Source organism: Fundulus heteroclitus, chromosome 12, assembly GCF_011125445.2.
Source record: "Fundulus heteroclitus isolate FHET01 chromosome 12, MU-UCD_Fhet_4.1, whole genome shotgun sequence".
NCBI lineage: Eukaryota > Metazoa > Chordata > Actinopteri > Cyprinodontiformes > Fundulidae > Fundulus > Fundulus heteroclitus.
In genome coordinates, this window is record NC_046372.1 from 44,688,311 (window position 1) to 44,701,691 (window position 13,381).

Below are 13,381 nucleotides of genomic sequence, written 5' to 3' on the forward strand. Positions count from 1 at the left end.
GGGGAGCTAACCTCAGACCGACAGAACCCCTCATTGGGCTGTCCGTGTCCGAGAAGCTAAAACAAGCTAGCGTTAGCTTATGTTGTCCAGGAGGTTTACCTCACTGATTCAGATACAGGAGTTTTACTGACCTTTGTATTTTCCTCTCAAACATACGTGTCAAGCAGTTAGCTTAGCATGTAGCACCATTTAGTATTTCGACTTTTTTGTCTGTCTGCCTGCCTGGGAAAGTGTCTCAGAACAACTATTTTGTGTTTATCTTCTCTAAAAAGACGATTCAGTGTTTTCTTCTGGATGTTCTCCACATGTTAGCAGACTTTAAGACTTCCAGCTGCAGCTCATTATTTGCGTCAGGTGTGAGGCTGCAGGGAGTGTCTGTGTGCTGAAGTGCGACAATTTGTGCTGATGTTTTTGTTGCCAGTATTTCTTTTACTTTTTACACTTTATATACGATATAACTTCATATATAACTACTGGATATGCTAGTCCCAAATGCAGGACAGTATTTCAGGTGAGAAGCTACCTGCTCTTGAGCTCAGAAGAAGCCCAATTTGAACAAAATGTAAATTACCCCTTAAATCATGCAGGTATGCTATATCCATAATCATCAGGCCATACCAGATGAATTTATAATAGCTGATTGCGTCTTCTGCTTTGACAAACTTTTAATTCGATCTCTGAAAAAGCTGAGATGATTCAAAGGCAACTACAGTTCATGTTTAAAAAACAAAGGACACTGATACCCATTTCACCTGACTCACATAATCCATACAATGCACTGATTCCTAAAAACCTGAGGATCTGTTACACCGAGGCATTGCAGTCATTACCTCTTGTCTGAAGGCCTTCCTATATCCAGTCATGGGTGTAGGGGCGAAGGCTCTACCAGGCACACAGCTCACCACCACAGGCATCCCTCCAGAGCACGTCTCGTTGGACTTCCTAGCTATGATCTGGCCCAGTTTACAGCTGGACAAGTGGGCTTCAATGCCAGTGCAATTGACGGAGAAGTCCCAATATGTTGGCTTCTTCCTGCGAGCAAACATCCTAGACAGACGGAGGGCAAAACAGATTAAAGTCAGATTGTGTGAATCTAAATCAAAACATCATATATGATGTATGGTACTAGAAATTATTTATGGCTTGTTAGAGGACATTACTGGACAAAAAGCCGAGCAGAAGGATTGGAAGTGGGGGCGTGGGGTAAGGTCAAAAGTACCCTGGGTCTGAAAATTGACCATGTTGTGGTCTATAATGGTAGCTTGACCAGACACGGGGTGTAAGTCAGTCTGTCTGTCAAGATTCCATACTCTCCAGTCTAAAACAGACCAGACAAATCACTTTACGATCAATAGGCTCTGCCCCATCTCTGCTATCTGTTCAAAATCTGATTTTTTGGTGTTCTGATGAATGGACCTGTTGCTCATATAGAGACCATCCATCCTTCCGTTTCTTTACCTTACATGCGGAATCCAGTTTAGGATCATTGAATGGGTTCTGGAGATCTCCCATAGTCATTGGGTTAAAGATTGGATAGATCTTGAACAGGTAAGATGGTCCATCACAGGATCTTATGGATCCATGGCTGAATAAAGGAATTATCCTGAGGTTGTGCATTTCTTTTTTTTCCCCAAAAATTGCAAAATTTAACAAATCTTAATATTCAACAAATTTCATACCTAATAGTTTTGTATCTGAGATTAACTTTGTCAAATTTTGTTTGTCTAATCTATTTACAACATCCGTCAGACATACGGCACAAATGGCACAAAGGAGTTATTTTAAAATGCGCTTTAAGATAAATTAGAGGATGCTCCATGCAAGGAAAGATTAGTGTAATTCCTATCCATGCAAATCTATCTTTCAGTTTTGATAACTCTGTAAATATAGCAGCTTTTACCATTTGATTTTGCTTTATCCTGTTTTAAACAACTTTAAAAAAACTTAGATTAGAAAAGCATGACATTTACTGTAAAAGCCACATAGCTAAGTCTTATGAAAGTCAGGATTATGAAACTGCTGCAGCTCCTGGCTCTGTTCTCATAATGGCAGCCTGTAGAAGCACGCTGTGTGTTTCACAAGACTGATGTATGAGCAGCCTGACACGTAGACGGAAAGTTGGGGAGCATCTGTTCTCCGCTGTGGTTACCTAAAGCAGGAGACTTCCAGCCTGAGCAGACAGAAAATCTAAGGTTATCTGGACGACTGGGATTTTTAATGCTGGCCCTTGTTTAATTTGTGGCTGTTAGGCTGAGAACTTCCTGACGAAAGCAAGATTTACGACCCATCGGTGGTTTCTCATACATTACATCACCTGGGCACAATGTACTGATGTCGGACAATCAGGAGCCAGGTACAGTTCACAGAGTTTGAGGACATCTGATGTCCCACGCAGCTGTGCTACTCTAGATATATGTCTTACATCACGACTTTTCCTTACATCTTGGCTCAATTTGAGCATTACAATGATGTTTGTATCATTATGATGCTCTAAAGTAACAAGGCACAAGGTATGAAGATGATTTTCCTTACATCTCAAATTCCTTGTAAAAACACTGTGTGATAGCCCCTTCTGAAGGAAGTGAATTTGGCTGTATAATGTTGTGTAATGGGGAGTAAAAGTTAAAATAGTGTAGGAAAATTTACATTAGCCTTCCCCAACATCCAGGTCTGCGGAGGGCTTATGATTTTTAATTTGCAAAACTTGGTCATTAAAGCACAGCCAAAGAACAGATTGAAATGAACTGTTTTAGACTAAAGACCAGTCTCTCCCTGTGTATATGGTAAATGGCTTGTACTTGTATAGCGCTTTAACTAGTCTTGACGACCTCCAAAGTGCTTCACACTACAGTTCAGTCATTCACCCTTTCACACCCATTCACACCCTGACGGTGGTGAGCTATGTTAGTAGCTGCAGCTGCCCTGGGACAGACTGACAGAGGCGAGGCTGCCATGCACCGGTGCCACCGGGCCCTCTGACCACATCCAGCAGGCAATGCGGGTGAAGTGTCTTGCCCAAGGACACAACGACAGAGACAGTCAGAGCGGGGGATCAAACCAGCAACCCGCCAATTGCAAGACAATCTCCCTAACCTCTGTGCCACGTCGTCCCTATATATATATATATATATATATATATATATATATATATATATATATATATATATATATATATATATATATATATATATATACATATATATATATGTATATATACATATATATGTATATATACATACATACATACACACACATACACATATATATATGCACATACATATATATATATGCACATACATATTATACATGCATTATACATGCATATATATATATATATATATATATATATATATATATATATATATATATATATATATATATATATATATATATATATATATATAAAATATTATTGCCATATTACTGACATTAAGACAGCAATTCTTAATGCTACACCACCAGAGAGGACACGTAAAAAAATTGTTATTATGTAGCTAGTAAGTTAAGCTTTTATTTCAGATGACAGATCCGCAGGTAACACTAATGAGCATGTTTGTAAAACAAAAACGAAACAGACAAAAAAAAAATATGTACACACATGAAAATACAGCACAGTTTATTGTTTTGGCATGCCTTCGTGGAGGTGCTGTAATTCATTAACAGGCAAGAGTTGAAGACATATGAGAACCTCCATAAAGCTTCCCCTGCCATGAAGAAGACTCTCACTGAGTCTCAGCATCCAAAGGTTGAACATCATGGTCTTAATCACACAAGGCCATTAACACTGAATTTCTGTGCGAGTATTTCTTTGGCCTCCAGGACAACACAGATGCTTACTTGTATACTCTGGTGTTGAAATTCCTCTCCCCTGGGAAGCCAAACATGCCACAGATGACTCTGCTGTTAAACTGGCTCCATTCCGTGTTGCAGATCTGCTTCCATTTGCCGCCATCTTTCACCTCTACGTAGCCCTCTGTCACAGGGATCCGCTTGCGGTATGACGACAAGATTGCTCTTATGCGTACATCCTCCACATGAATGTCCAGGTTCTGGGGGAGAACATTGAGAGAAATGTGTCAGCAAAAACGCTTTTATCACAGGCCTTCAAACAATGAGAAAACATGCTGGACAGACCGTAACACACACACACACACACACACACACACACACACACACACACACACACACACACACACACACACACACACACACACACACACACACACACACCTCAGAGGTACCTTTAGGAGCTCTCTGTTTCCACATCAGTTTGAATGGCTATGCTGGAATTTAGATCCTGTCAAAACAAACTCTGATTCACACCTTTACAGAGTTGATTTTAAAACACAATGAGTGTTTGAATGACCTTGTTTGCTGCTATTGTCCTGTTTGTTTGTAGAAAAATCAAAGGTTTTGGTTTATGTTAAGAGTCTGATTTTGTTAAATTTAAAAATCCATGCGGTTTACCTAAAAAACCTGCCTATGCCTAGCGCCCCTAGTGGCTAGAGGTTACAGGGTGCTGCTTAAAGATGTTAATGTAGCTTTACAAGGCAATGAGACATTGCATGTTTTGTTTGTTTTATGTTGGTACACGAGTTAATTTGACAGATAATCCATGAAGAACTTTGGACTTGGATCATTTTCCAAGGAGAACCTATGCAGTATGATGAGATGTAGTTAGACTATTAGTTGCCTTTGTCTAGAGACTACATTTACCGTGTTACATAAGACCATCAGCGTCCCCCTCTGTTTCTGAGACCACTGGTTTTACAACAAAAAAAAGTTTTACAACACATTACCTTGTTAATGTTAAACATCTTGGCAAGCTTTTAAGAGTCCTTGGTATCAAAGCGTTTATGTGGCAAAACGGACCTACAGTGAAACTGCAGCTGGAAAAATGCTTACACACACACACACACACACACACACACACACACACACACACACACACACACACACACACACACACACACACACACACACACACACACACACACACTATGAGTCCATGTGCAGGAAGAAGCAATCACAGAACAGAACCTTTTTGTTCTCCCAAACCCTTTCTATCTGCTTTATCAATGATCACAAAGTTCAAGTACAGGGCTTGGACAGTCATGACAGAAAAAATGGATTTGATTTTGAACTCAGCAGTCCATAGGATCCACCATACATATGCTCCTCCAAGAAAGAAAAAATAAAAACCACAGACATGTGGAGTTAAATTACAGTCAATTATGCTGCTTCAGCAGTTTAGTTCCTGACCTGGAAATACCAAGGAAGCATTTTCCTTATAAACTGAGAGGTCTAAGCAACCTACCCCTTGCAGATTCTGACATTTTGTATGGGCCAAAAGCATTTTCTTACAGACCAGAACCAATAATTTTTAATTCAACATCTGAAAAAGCTTATTTAAGGGCTGTAACATTATTTAGGTTCCTGTTGTTGGTCAAGACTCTGACATAGAGTATAGATCAGGCTCAGTAAATCCAGTCCGCAGGCAAACCGCCCGACCAAACTCGAGCCCGTCCAACACACTTGAATTGCAGGCCCGAGCTCCAAAAAGCCTGACTTGAATAAATATTCTATTTAAAGTATTACTGCTACTAGACGCAGTCAGTCCATGCGGCGCACATCACTGCAGTGACTGCCTGCGTACGCAAGGAACGCTAGGGCAAAAGAGTACACAACAACTGAAGTCCTCGATTAGTCCTCGATTCTAGAAGTGTAACCACATTTAGCATCTACTAAAAAAGAAATTATGTCAAATTGTGCAATATATTTTACCTTTGTTTTTGCTTACAATCAGTTGTTAATATTAATTTGATTATTGCATGCACCAGTATTGTATATTTGGGTATGATGCTAATTAGTGACACGTGGTATTTAAGGAATTAAATGGACCTTTCAGTCTTGGTTTATTGATGCAGCTGTTACAACATGACTGAAATTGAGTCAAAACACTTTTGAACAACAATTGTTATTTCATCGTTTCAGCTTTTTAAATACAGCTAAATATTGAAATATCAGTAAAGAATGGTAAAGAGATATTGTATCAGGGTACAATATTTACTTCCCAATACTAATACTAAAAAGGTTTTATATGTTACTGTAAGCAGAGGAAAAAATAAAAAAAAAATTGACCCTTCACAAAAATGAATCATATGTATGGCACTAATGTGGGGACATTTGTGGTTTTTTTCTGTCTTTTTTGTTCTTTCCTGTCTTTTCTTTATTAAGGTAAAGGAAAGTATGGTCCACTGTCTCATTGGTGTCATGGTTATGTGGTGACATTAAAATATAAAGTTACATAGAGTTCCTGGAGATATGCAAATTTAATAAAAAGGCCAAGGAACTTAATATATAATTTTCAAATATGTTATAATTAACTGTGTCAAATGCAGAACAGATATAACTGAGATGAAAGTTGTAACATTTAGAATGCAATACTGGACGAATCCATGCCTGCGCTGTAGGTCCAACTATAACAAGAAAAAGTCTAATATGCCAAAAAGTAAAGGAAAAAAAAACAATTTAATTTCCTGTAAAAACAATGATAATAATAATAATAATAATAATAATAATAATAATAATAATAATAATGTATATTGTTTCTCTTGATGAGGCACAAAATACTAGAATATTTATAAGGTATAAAGAATAATAAAGGGATCATAGTTAAAATGGTCACACTAAGCAAAAGCTTAGATAAAAACCTGAGAACACATAACTTACAAAAGTCAGGCAACAAAACTTTGCTTTGCGACCTTCAAAAGACTTCCAGAGTGACAGTTGTGAATGAGAACCTGTAGTTAGGGGGTGAATCTGCTAGGTTCAGCACAGACTTTTCTTATACAGAGCCAGAAAAACATGAAACCCTGACATGGAATAATGAGAGAGGAGGTTTCCACAATTGGCATGTTCCTCCAGGGAAGGGTGCATGTCACATAAGAGAAAACACCATTTTTTTTTTTTTTTTTTGGTCCAGTGCTATTTTCTGTCAAAGATAACCACATTAATCATTCCAGCCTGGTGCAACAAATTCTGGATTGTGTGGCATGTAAAACTTCATAAAGTATTCAATTATGGTACACAGAATTCCTGGAAATTTATACTGAATATAGATGAAATACTAGAAAGCCCTCTGGTATTTCCTTTACTACTCTGTCCTATTTCAGGTGCTATCTCCAGCACTTTAAACGCTCCCATTTCATTCCTTGTAATTTATCTTGATGACCTTCCTGTTTAGATTGTCAGCATTTTTCCAGTAGAACACAAAAACAACTAATCTCACTTGGGGAAACAAGCACTTCCAAGCATGTCTTGTTTCAACTGACTCTTAGAAGTAAGGTTTTTCCAGAGTCTGAAAACTGCTACAGATGGAAATGGCATCAGATATGAACAGAGGGGAAGATTTATGAATGAGGCAACACAAGTCTGGTTAAACAAGAGCACTCTGAGATCATGCTAGACACCGTGTACTGAAAATTCCTTTATCATGGCAAATTCAGTTAATTAGAAATGTAAAATTTGCTACTAAACTATCTCCAACCTTTTGTTAAAAAAATCTTTACCTTGTCTGCAGTCAGTAGGCTACCTCTCTAACCGTCTTCTTTGGGATAATCACAACCTTTTGAGGGGACTCAGTTTCGAACAATTTATAGCAGTTTGCCCAAATGATTTTTGTGTAACTTACTTCTGAAAGAGGTCAGCTATTTATGTTAAAAATATTTAATGAAACAAAAAACGTGTTTCTTTTGTCAACATGATCCTGATAAACTAGCCTCCCTTCAGATGTAGGAGATCAAACTGCTGTCAAATGTCTGTTACCTCAGAAAAATGTCTGTCCACTAGCTAGCTTTAGTCACCATGGTAACCAACAGTCAAAAGGCTGATGAGTGTTGGAAGTCTCTACTCCTCTCATTAATCCTTTGGGTTTTAATTCATTTAATAGCATCTAGGATATTGGTTTTGTGGCAGACGTGGTGGGCTCCATTGTGGCCACAGCTGCCCTGACAGAAGTATGGCTGGCATACAACTGGTGCCACCGGGCCGTCCTCCAAAGACACAACAGGAAGAAGCAGTGATGATCTTTGCAGGTCAGCTGTAAAACCATGTGGGGCTAATAGCTCTGCAGACCAGCCTCTTCCTCCAAGCACACCACATGTTGCACATCTTCACTAAATAAGCTCAGTTAGTTGGGCTGCTTTCACAGCAGTTGAGTTGATGGCACAAAAACTGCTGAAGGCATACCAAATGTGGTATTTCGTTTTGAAGGTATAAGAAAGGGATCCTGTGGGGGCTACTTCGGTGAGTATAGAGTACCGGACCCTTTAATAAGGGCTGTCAGGTCTCTGTACGACCGGTGTCAGAGTCTGGTCCGCATTGTCGGCAGTAAGTCGGACTTGTTTCCAGTGAGAGTTGGACTCTGCCAAGGCTGCCCTTTGTCACCAATTCTGTTCATAACTTTTATGGACAGAATTTTTTAGGTGCAGCCAAGGTGTTGAGGGGATCCGTTTTGGTGGCCTTAGGATTGCGTCTCTGCTATTCGCGGATGACGTGGTCCTATTGGCTTCATCAGGGCGTGATCTACAGCTCTCACTGGAGCGGTTCGCAGCCGAGTGCGAAGCGGCCGGGATGAAAATCAGTGCCTCCAAATCCGAGACCATGGTCTTGAACTGCAAAAGGGTAGAGTGCCTTCTCCAGGTTGGGGAGGATGTGCTGCCCCTAGTGGAGGAGTTCAAGTATCTTGGGATCTTGTTCACGAATGAGGGGAAGATGGAGCGGGAGATCGACAGGCGGATTGGTGCAGCGTCTGCTGTGAAGCGGGCGCTGTACCGATCCGTTGTGGTGAAGAGAGAGCTGAGCCAAAAGGTGAAGCTCTCAATTTACCGGTCGATCTACGTTCCTACCCTCATCTATGTTCACGAGCTTTGGGTCGTGACGAAAGAACGAGATCCCGGATACAAGCGGCTGAAATGAGTTTTCTCCGTAGTGTGTCTGGGCTCTCCCTTAGAGATAGGGTGAGGAGCTCAGTCATCCGGGGAGGACTCAGAGTAGAGCCGCTGCTCCTCCACGTCGAGAGAAGCCAGTTGAGGTGGCTCGGGCATCTGGTCAGGATGCCTCCTGGACGCCTCCCTGGTGAGGTGTTCCGGGCACGTCCCACCGGGAGGAGGCCCAGGGGAAGACCCAGGACACGCTGGAGGGACTATGTCTCTCTGCTTGCCTGGGAACGCCTTGGGATTCCTCCTGAGGAGCTGGCCCAAGTGGCTGGGGAGAGGGACGTCTGGGCCTCCCTACTGAAGCTGCTACCCCCGCGACCCGACCCCGGATAAGTGGAAGAAGACGGACGGACGGACAGACGGACGGACGGTATAAGAAAGTAAAAAGTCACATATAATAAAAAAATACCAACATATAGACGATTTGCATCAACATTCTCCATGTTAAGACACCCAGGAGGGTTAATACTATTAGTAAAGTAAAAGAGAAATTAGGAGAAAATGCACCTGCTTGATGTGCAGGATTTCTTGTGTATGTTTAGTGCAGACTGCTTTGAATCTAGTGCAGATATATAAAAATATATAAGGAGCAAAATAGTTACAAAAAGAGGAGATTGTGTTGCTTTGTGAATTTGCCCATAGCTGTCCACGATCTGTCCCCTACACCACACTTCAAGACATCTGCACTATCCTTTTAAATAAGATGTTATACTGTTAGTTTCATCGAAAAAGCTTCTTTTTTCGTCTTCTTCATCTTGGAACAACTGTTTTAGGTTTTGCCCAGAGCAATCTATTACCCTTGAAGTAACTTTAGATACAGAGTGTCAGATATTTAGTTGTTAGAAGCCTTCTATAGCCTATTGGGATGTGCAAAAAAAAAAAAAAAGTCTTCTACAAAGTGTTTAAGATCATATGGTTTCAATATTTGTTTCTGCTAGCGTTAATATCCCCTCCCATCTCCACCAACATTCCCTGACACTGGCTTTATATACAGTGAGGGGTATGGATTCATGCCAGTTCCTATCGATTTTATTTAAAAAAAAAAGATAAATAAACGGGAACCCTGAAAATGTTTGGTAAGAACTAACTGACCAGGTGCAAAGTGAATCCAGGACAATGTGTTTTGTGCGATTATTTAAAGAATTTAGGGAACATTGCCTCACAGTGTGCACTTCCTCCTTTCAGAACCATTAAAACAGCCTCTTTGTTAACAAACTGGGAACAGATGTTTCACAGCACTGGGACATCTGAGCCAAACCGGAGCATAAATTACAGAGACAATGACTAAATGGAAATGATGTGATTCAACATGGCATTGGAGTTGAAGTTTGTGGAAAATGACTGCAGAGCAAAGGGATCAGACTGTCTCATCATGTGTTCAAAACAGTGTAAAACTACTATCACTGAGAGTAAATCAGACATTTGTGCAGAAAAAGCTTTCTTTAGCAGAGGGGAACTAAAAACACTATTTGGAAAAAGAATCTCCTGCTTATATATCAGGCACATTTTCCATTACGCTCAGTAGATTCCAGGAGGTAAATAAGCCATCCAAGTTAAGGATTTGTGGTTAACTCTTTAATGCGAATCCTGTTCACTCTGGATAAAACCCACACTAGGCAACCAGCAACATATGGCTATAATCTTCAAAGGGAATGCATGCAAGTAGTGTGGAGCCATCCATCAAATGACAAGATCCAGATTTTTGATCAAACAGAACCAATCTTCTGGGTGTTGAATTGTGGCATTCCGGTGGACCAAGCCGTTTGTACTGAATGTGCTGAGTCCTTGGCTAAAACAGAGCGCTGTCTTGACAGGAGCGTTCGAAATGTGCATCCATTAACTGTAGCATGAAGTTTTAAAGAGATGAGACAACCAGCTTGTGTTTATGAGAAATGCTGCAGGAGCGATGCAAATATTAGCATATCTGCTCACTCTGTGAGGCATGCTGTGAGAGCATTTTCTTTGGAAAGTCTTCCTGGCCGTGGTGGTCCACCTCACTGAAATGAGGTAATCACTTCATTTTAGCAGAGGAGGCCATTGAAGCTGCATGATGTTAGAAAACAATGCAGTTTTAATATTTATAGTCTGACACATTTTTTTTTCTTTTTCATTTCTATTTCATCAATTGTTAGGATATTTTCAATACTCTCTCTTGTCTTTAATGCTTTTAACAACATAATGTGTGTCAGCTACGATCATGTACTGCACAAAGACTTCATCCACTAAGTTAAACATGTTTCTGGTATACAAAGCCTGAAATTCTGAATCTTGTTGGCTATAAAATAAATTAATTAATTAATGAATAAATAAATACATAAGGACTACATCAAGATAAATATAGAACAATGTAACATGGTGTAATGACAGAAAAAGTAGAAATTTGGAGACAATTACAAAAGAAAAGATTATTTTTAAACTTCAACAGGAGCAACATTAGGAATGTCAAATCTGTTTTACACATGAGATGAAAAACCATAAGTTATCACTGTCATCTGCCACATCCCCATCTGTCTGTTGGCTTTGGGAGTTTGAAGCTGTACAGTTGGAACCATGATAAAAGACCAAGAACTTCACATGAAAGGAGCTCCTAATCAGTTCTTCCTGTATGCTGATGACTGTCTTGTCTCACAATGAATGCTGGTGCACTGAAAGAATTAATGTAATATGGACCTACACATCAGGAAATAAAGGGCCCTTTATAGAGTATGAATAGTGCATGTTTACTGGGATCAAGGGTTTGAAATTTGGTGTTCAACTGTATCAGGACAAGAAACATTACTTTTCTGTGATGTTACCATCTCAATACATCTGTTATAATTTATTTATATTAAAGGATCAACTGATGGCAAAATTCAGGGCTCAATATGTGCCCTCAAGTGGTCAGAAAATTACAAGTTGAATTAATCAGTAAGCAAAGAGCACACATTGGGAGGCACAAAGGAGCATCTTGTAATTCTCAAGCCTATGCTGACACCTTTAACAAACCTTGGAATGTGCTTTGCTGACCTGCACTAACTTGGAATACGATACTAGAATGTAGTGATCAGAACTTCTCCATTATTATTATTAATGGAAACTTCAGTCACTCAACCTTTTCATCCAGTCTGAGTCAATTTCATAACTTTAATTATCTATCCATCCATCCATCCATCCATCCATCCATCCATCCATCCATCCATCCATCCATCCATCCATCCATCCATCCATCCATCCATCCATCCATTTTCTGACCCGCTTAATCCCTCATGGGGTCGCGGGGGTTGCTGGTGCCTATCTAACTTTAATTATTAAAAAATTAAAAAATGCAGTCCCCGAGTGCAGTATCTAAATCCTCCATCCTTACTTCAGTGTTCTAGTTCTTCTCATTTAGAGAAGAGCTGCAGATTCCTAAATTCTGAATTCAGTGTTAAACTAATCTGTTAGGTTAACCAGTGTTAACCTAATCTGGATATTAAAGGCATAATTCATTAAATTTTATAAACTGTGGAATTGTTATTGTTTTGTTCTCTATATAATGAAATTTATGCATTATTTTTCCGGGAGAAAAGACATCTATTCAACAAAGCACCTATATACATCACAGACTTGTTATCAGTGTATCAACCATCCAGACCACTCAGATCTTCTGGTGTCAACCTACTCTGCATACCCAGAATCAGAACCAAACATGGAGAAGCAGCATTTAGTTTCTACGCTCCACTAATCTGGAATGAACTCCCAGAGGACTGTAAAAATGCTCCAACCCTGAATTCTTTAAATAAAGGTTAACACCCTATTTGTTTAGAATTGCCTTTGACTGTTAACGTTGAAGTTTGTAGTCCAACTTGTCTTATACGTCTGACCTACTGCTACTATTCCAATGCAATATGCTTGCCTCTGCACTGTTTTTCTTGTCTCTGTAATGCTTTCTTTCCTCTGCCTTTTTTGTTTTTCTTTACGTACAGCACTTTGAATTGCTTTATTACTGAAAAGTGCTATATAAATAAACTTGCTTCGCCTTGCCAGAAACTGCAGTTTGGAACTCAAAAACACATTTCAGAATAATCTGAAGTCCAGCGGGCTTCCTTGAAGCCATACCAGGACAGACAAACAGGAAATGGGAGGATGAGGTGATGACTCTTTCAGAGATGTGTGGCTGAGCATTGACTTTTGCTTTATGTTGTTTATTGTACTGCTGAGAGATACAGCGCTAAATATACAACCAGGCCAACCGAGAAAACCTCAGACCACAAAAGAACAAATTCATGGAATGAAGTGTTTACTTTCTCCCTGTATGTCACAAAATGCTGCAGAATACTCAGCACACATAAGGAGGAATCTGAACACAGATGGCAGGGCTTAGCAGCATGTGCCTGGAAGGGTTCATGTTTCAACGCTGTCTT

The 13,381-nt window shown here is 39.8% G+C and overlaps 1 protein-coding gene across 1 annotated transcript in view; it reads right to left on the reverse strand.

Annotated features, from left to right (window-relative positions):
• Window positions 1-13,381, reverse strand: part of loxl2b (lysyl oxidase-like 2b) — a 43,263-nt gene that overhangs the window by 14,373 nt on the left and 15,509 nt on the right. Inside the window, exons 4-5 of the mRNA XM_012849631.3 lie at window positions 3,838-4,049; window positions 831-1,047 (exon numbers count right to left, since the gene is read on the reverse strand). Coding sequence (XP_012705085.2) covers window positions 831-1,047; window positions 3,838-4,049 — 429 coding nt within the window. The remainder of the gene's footprint in view (window positions 1-830; window positions 1,048-3,837; window positions 4,050-13,381) is intronic.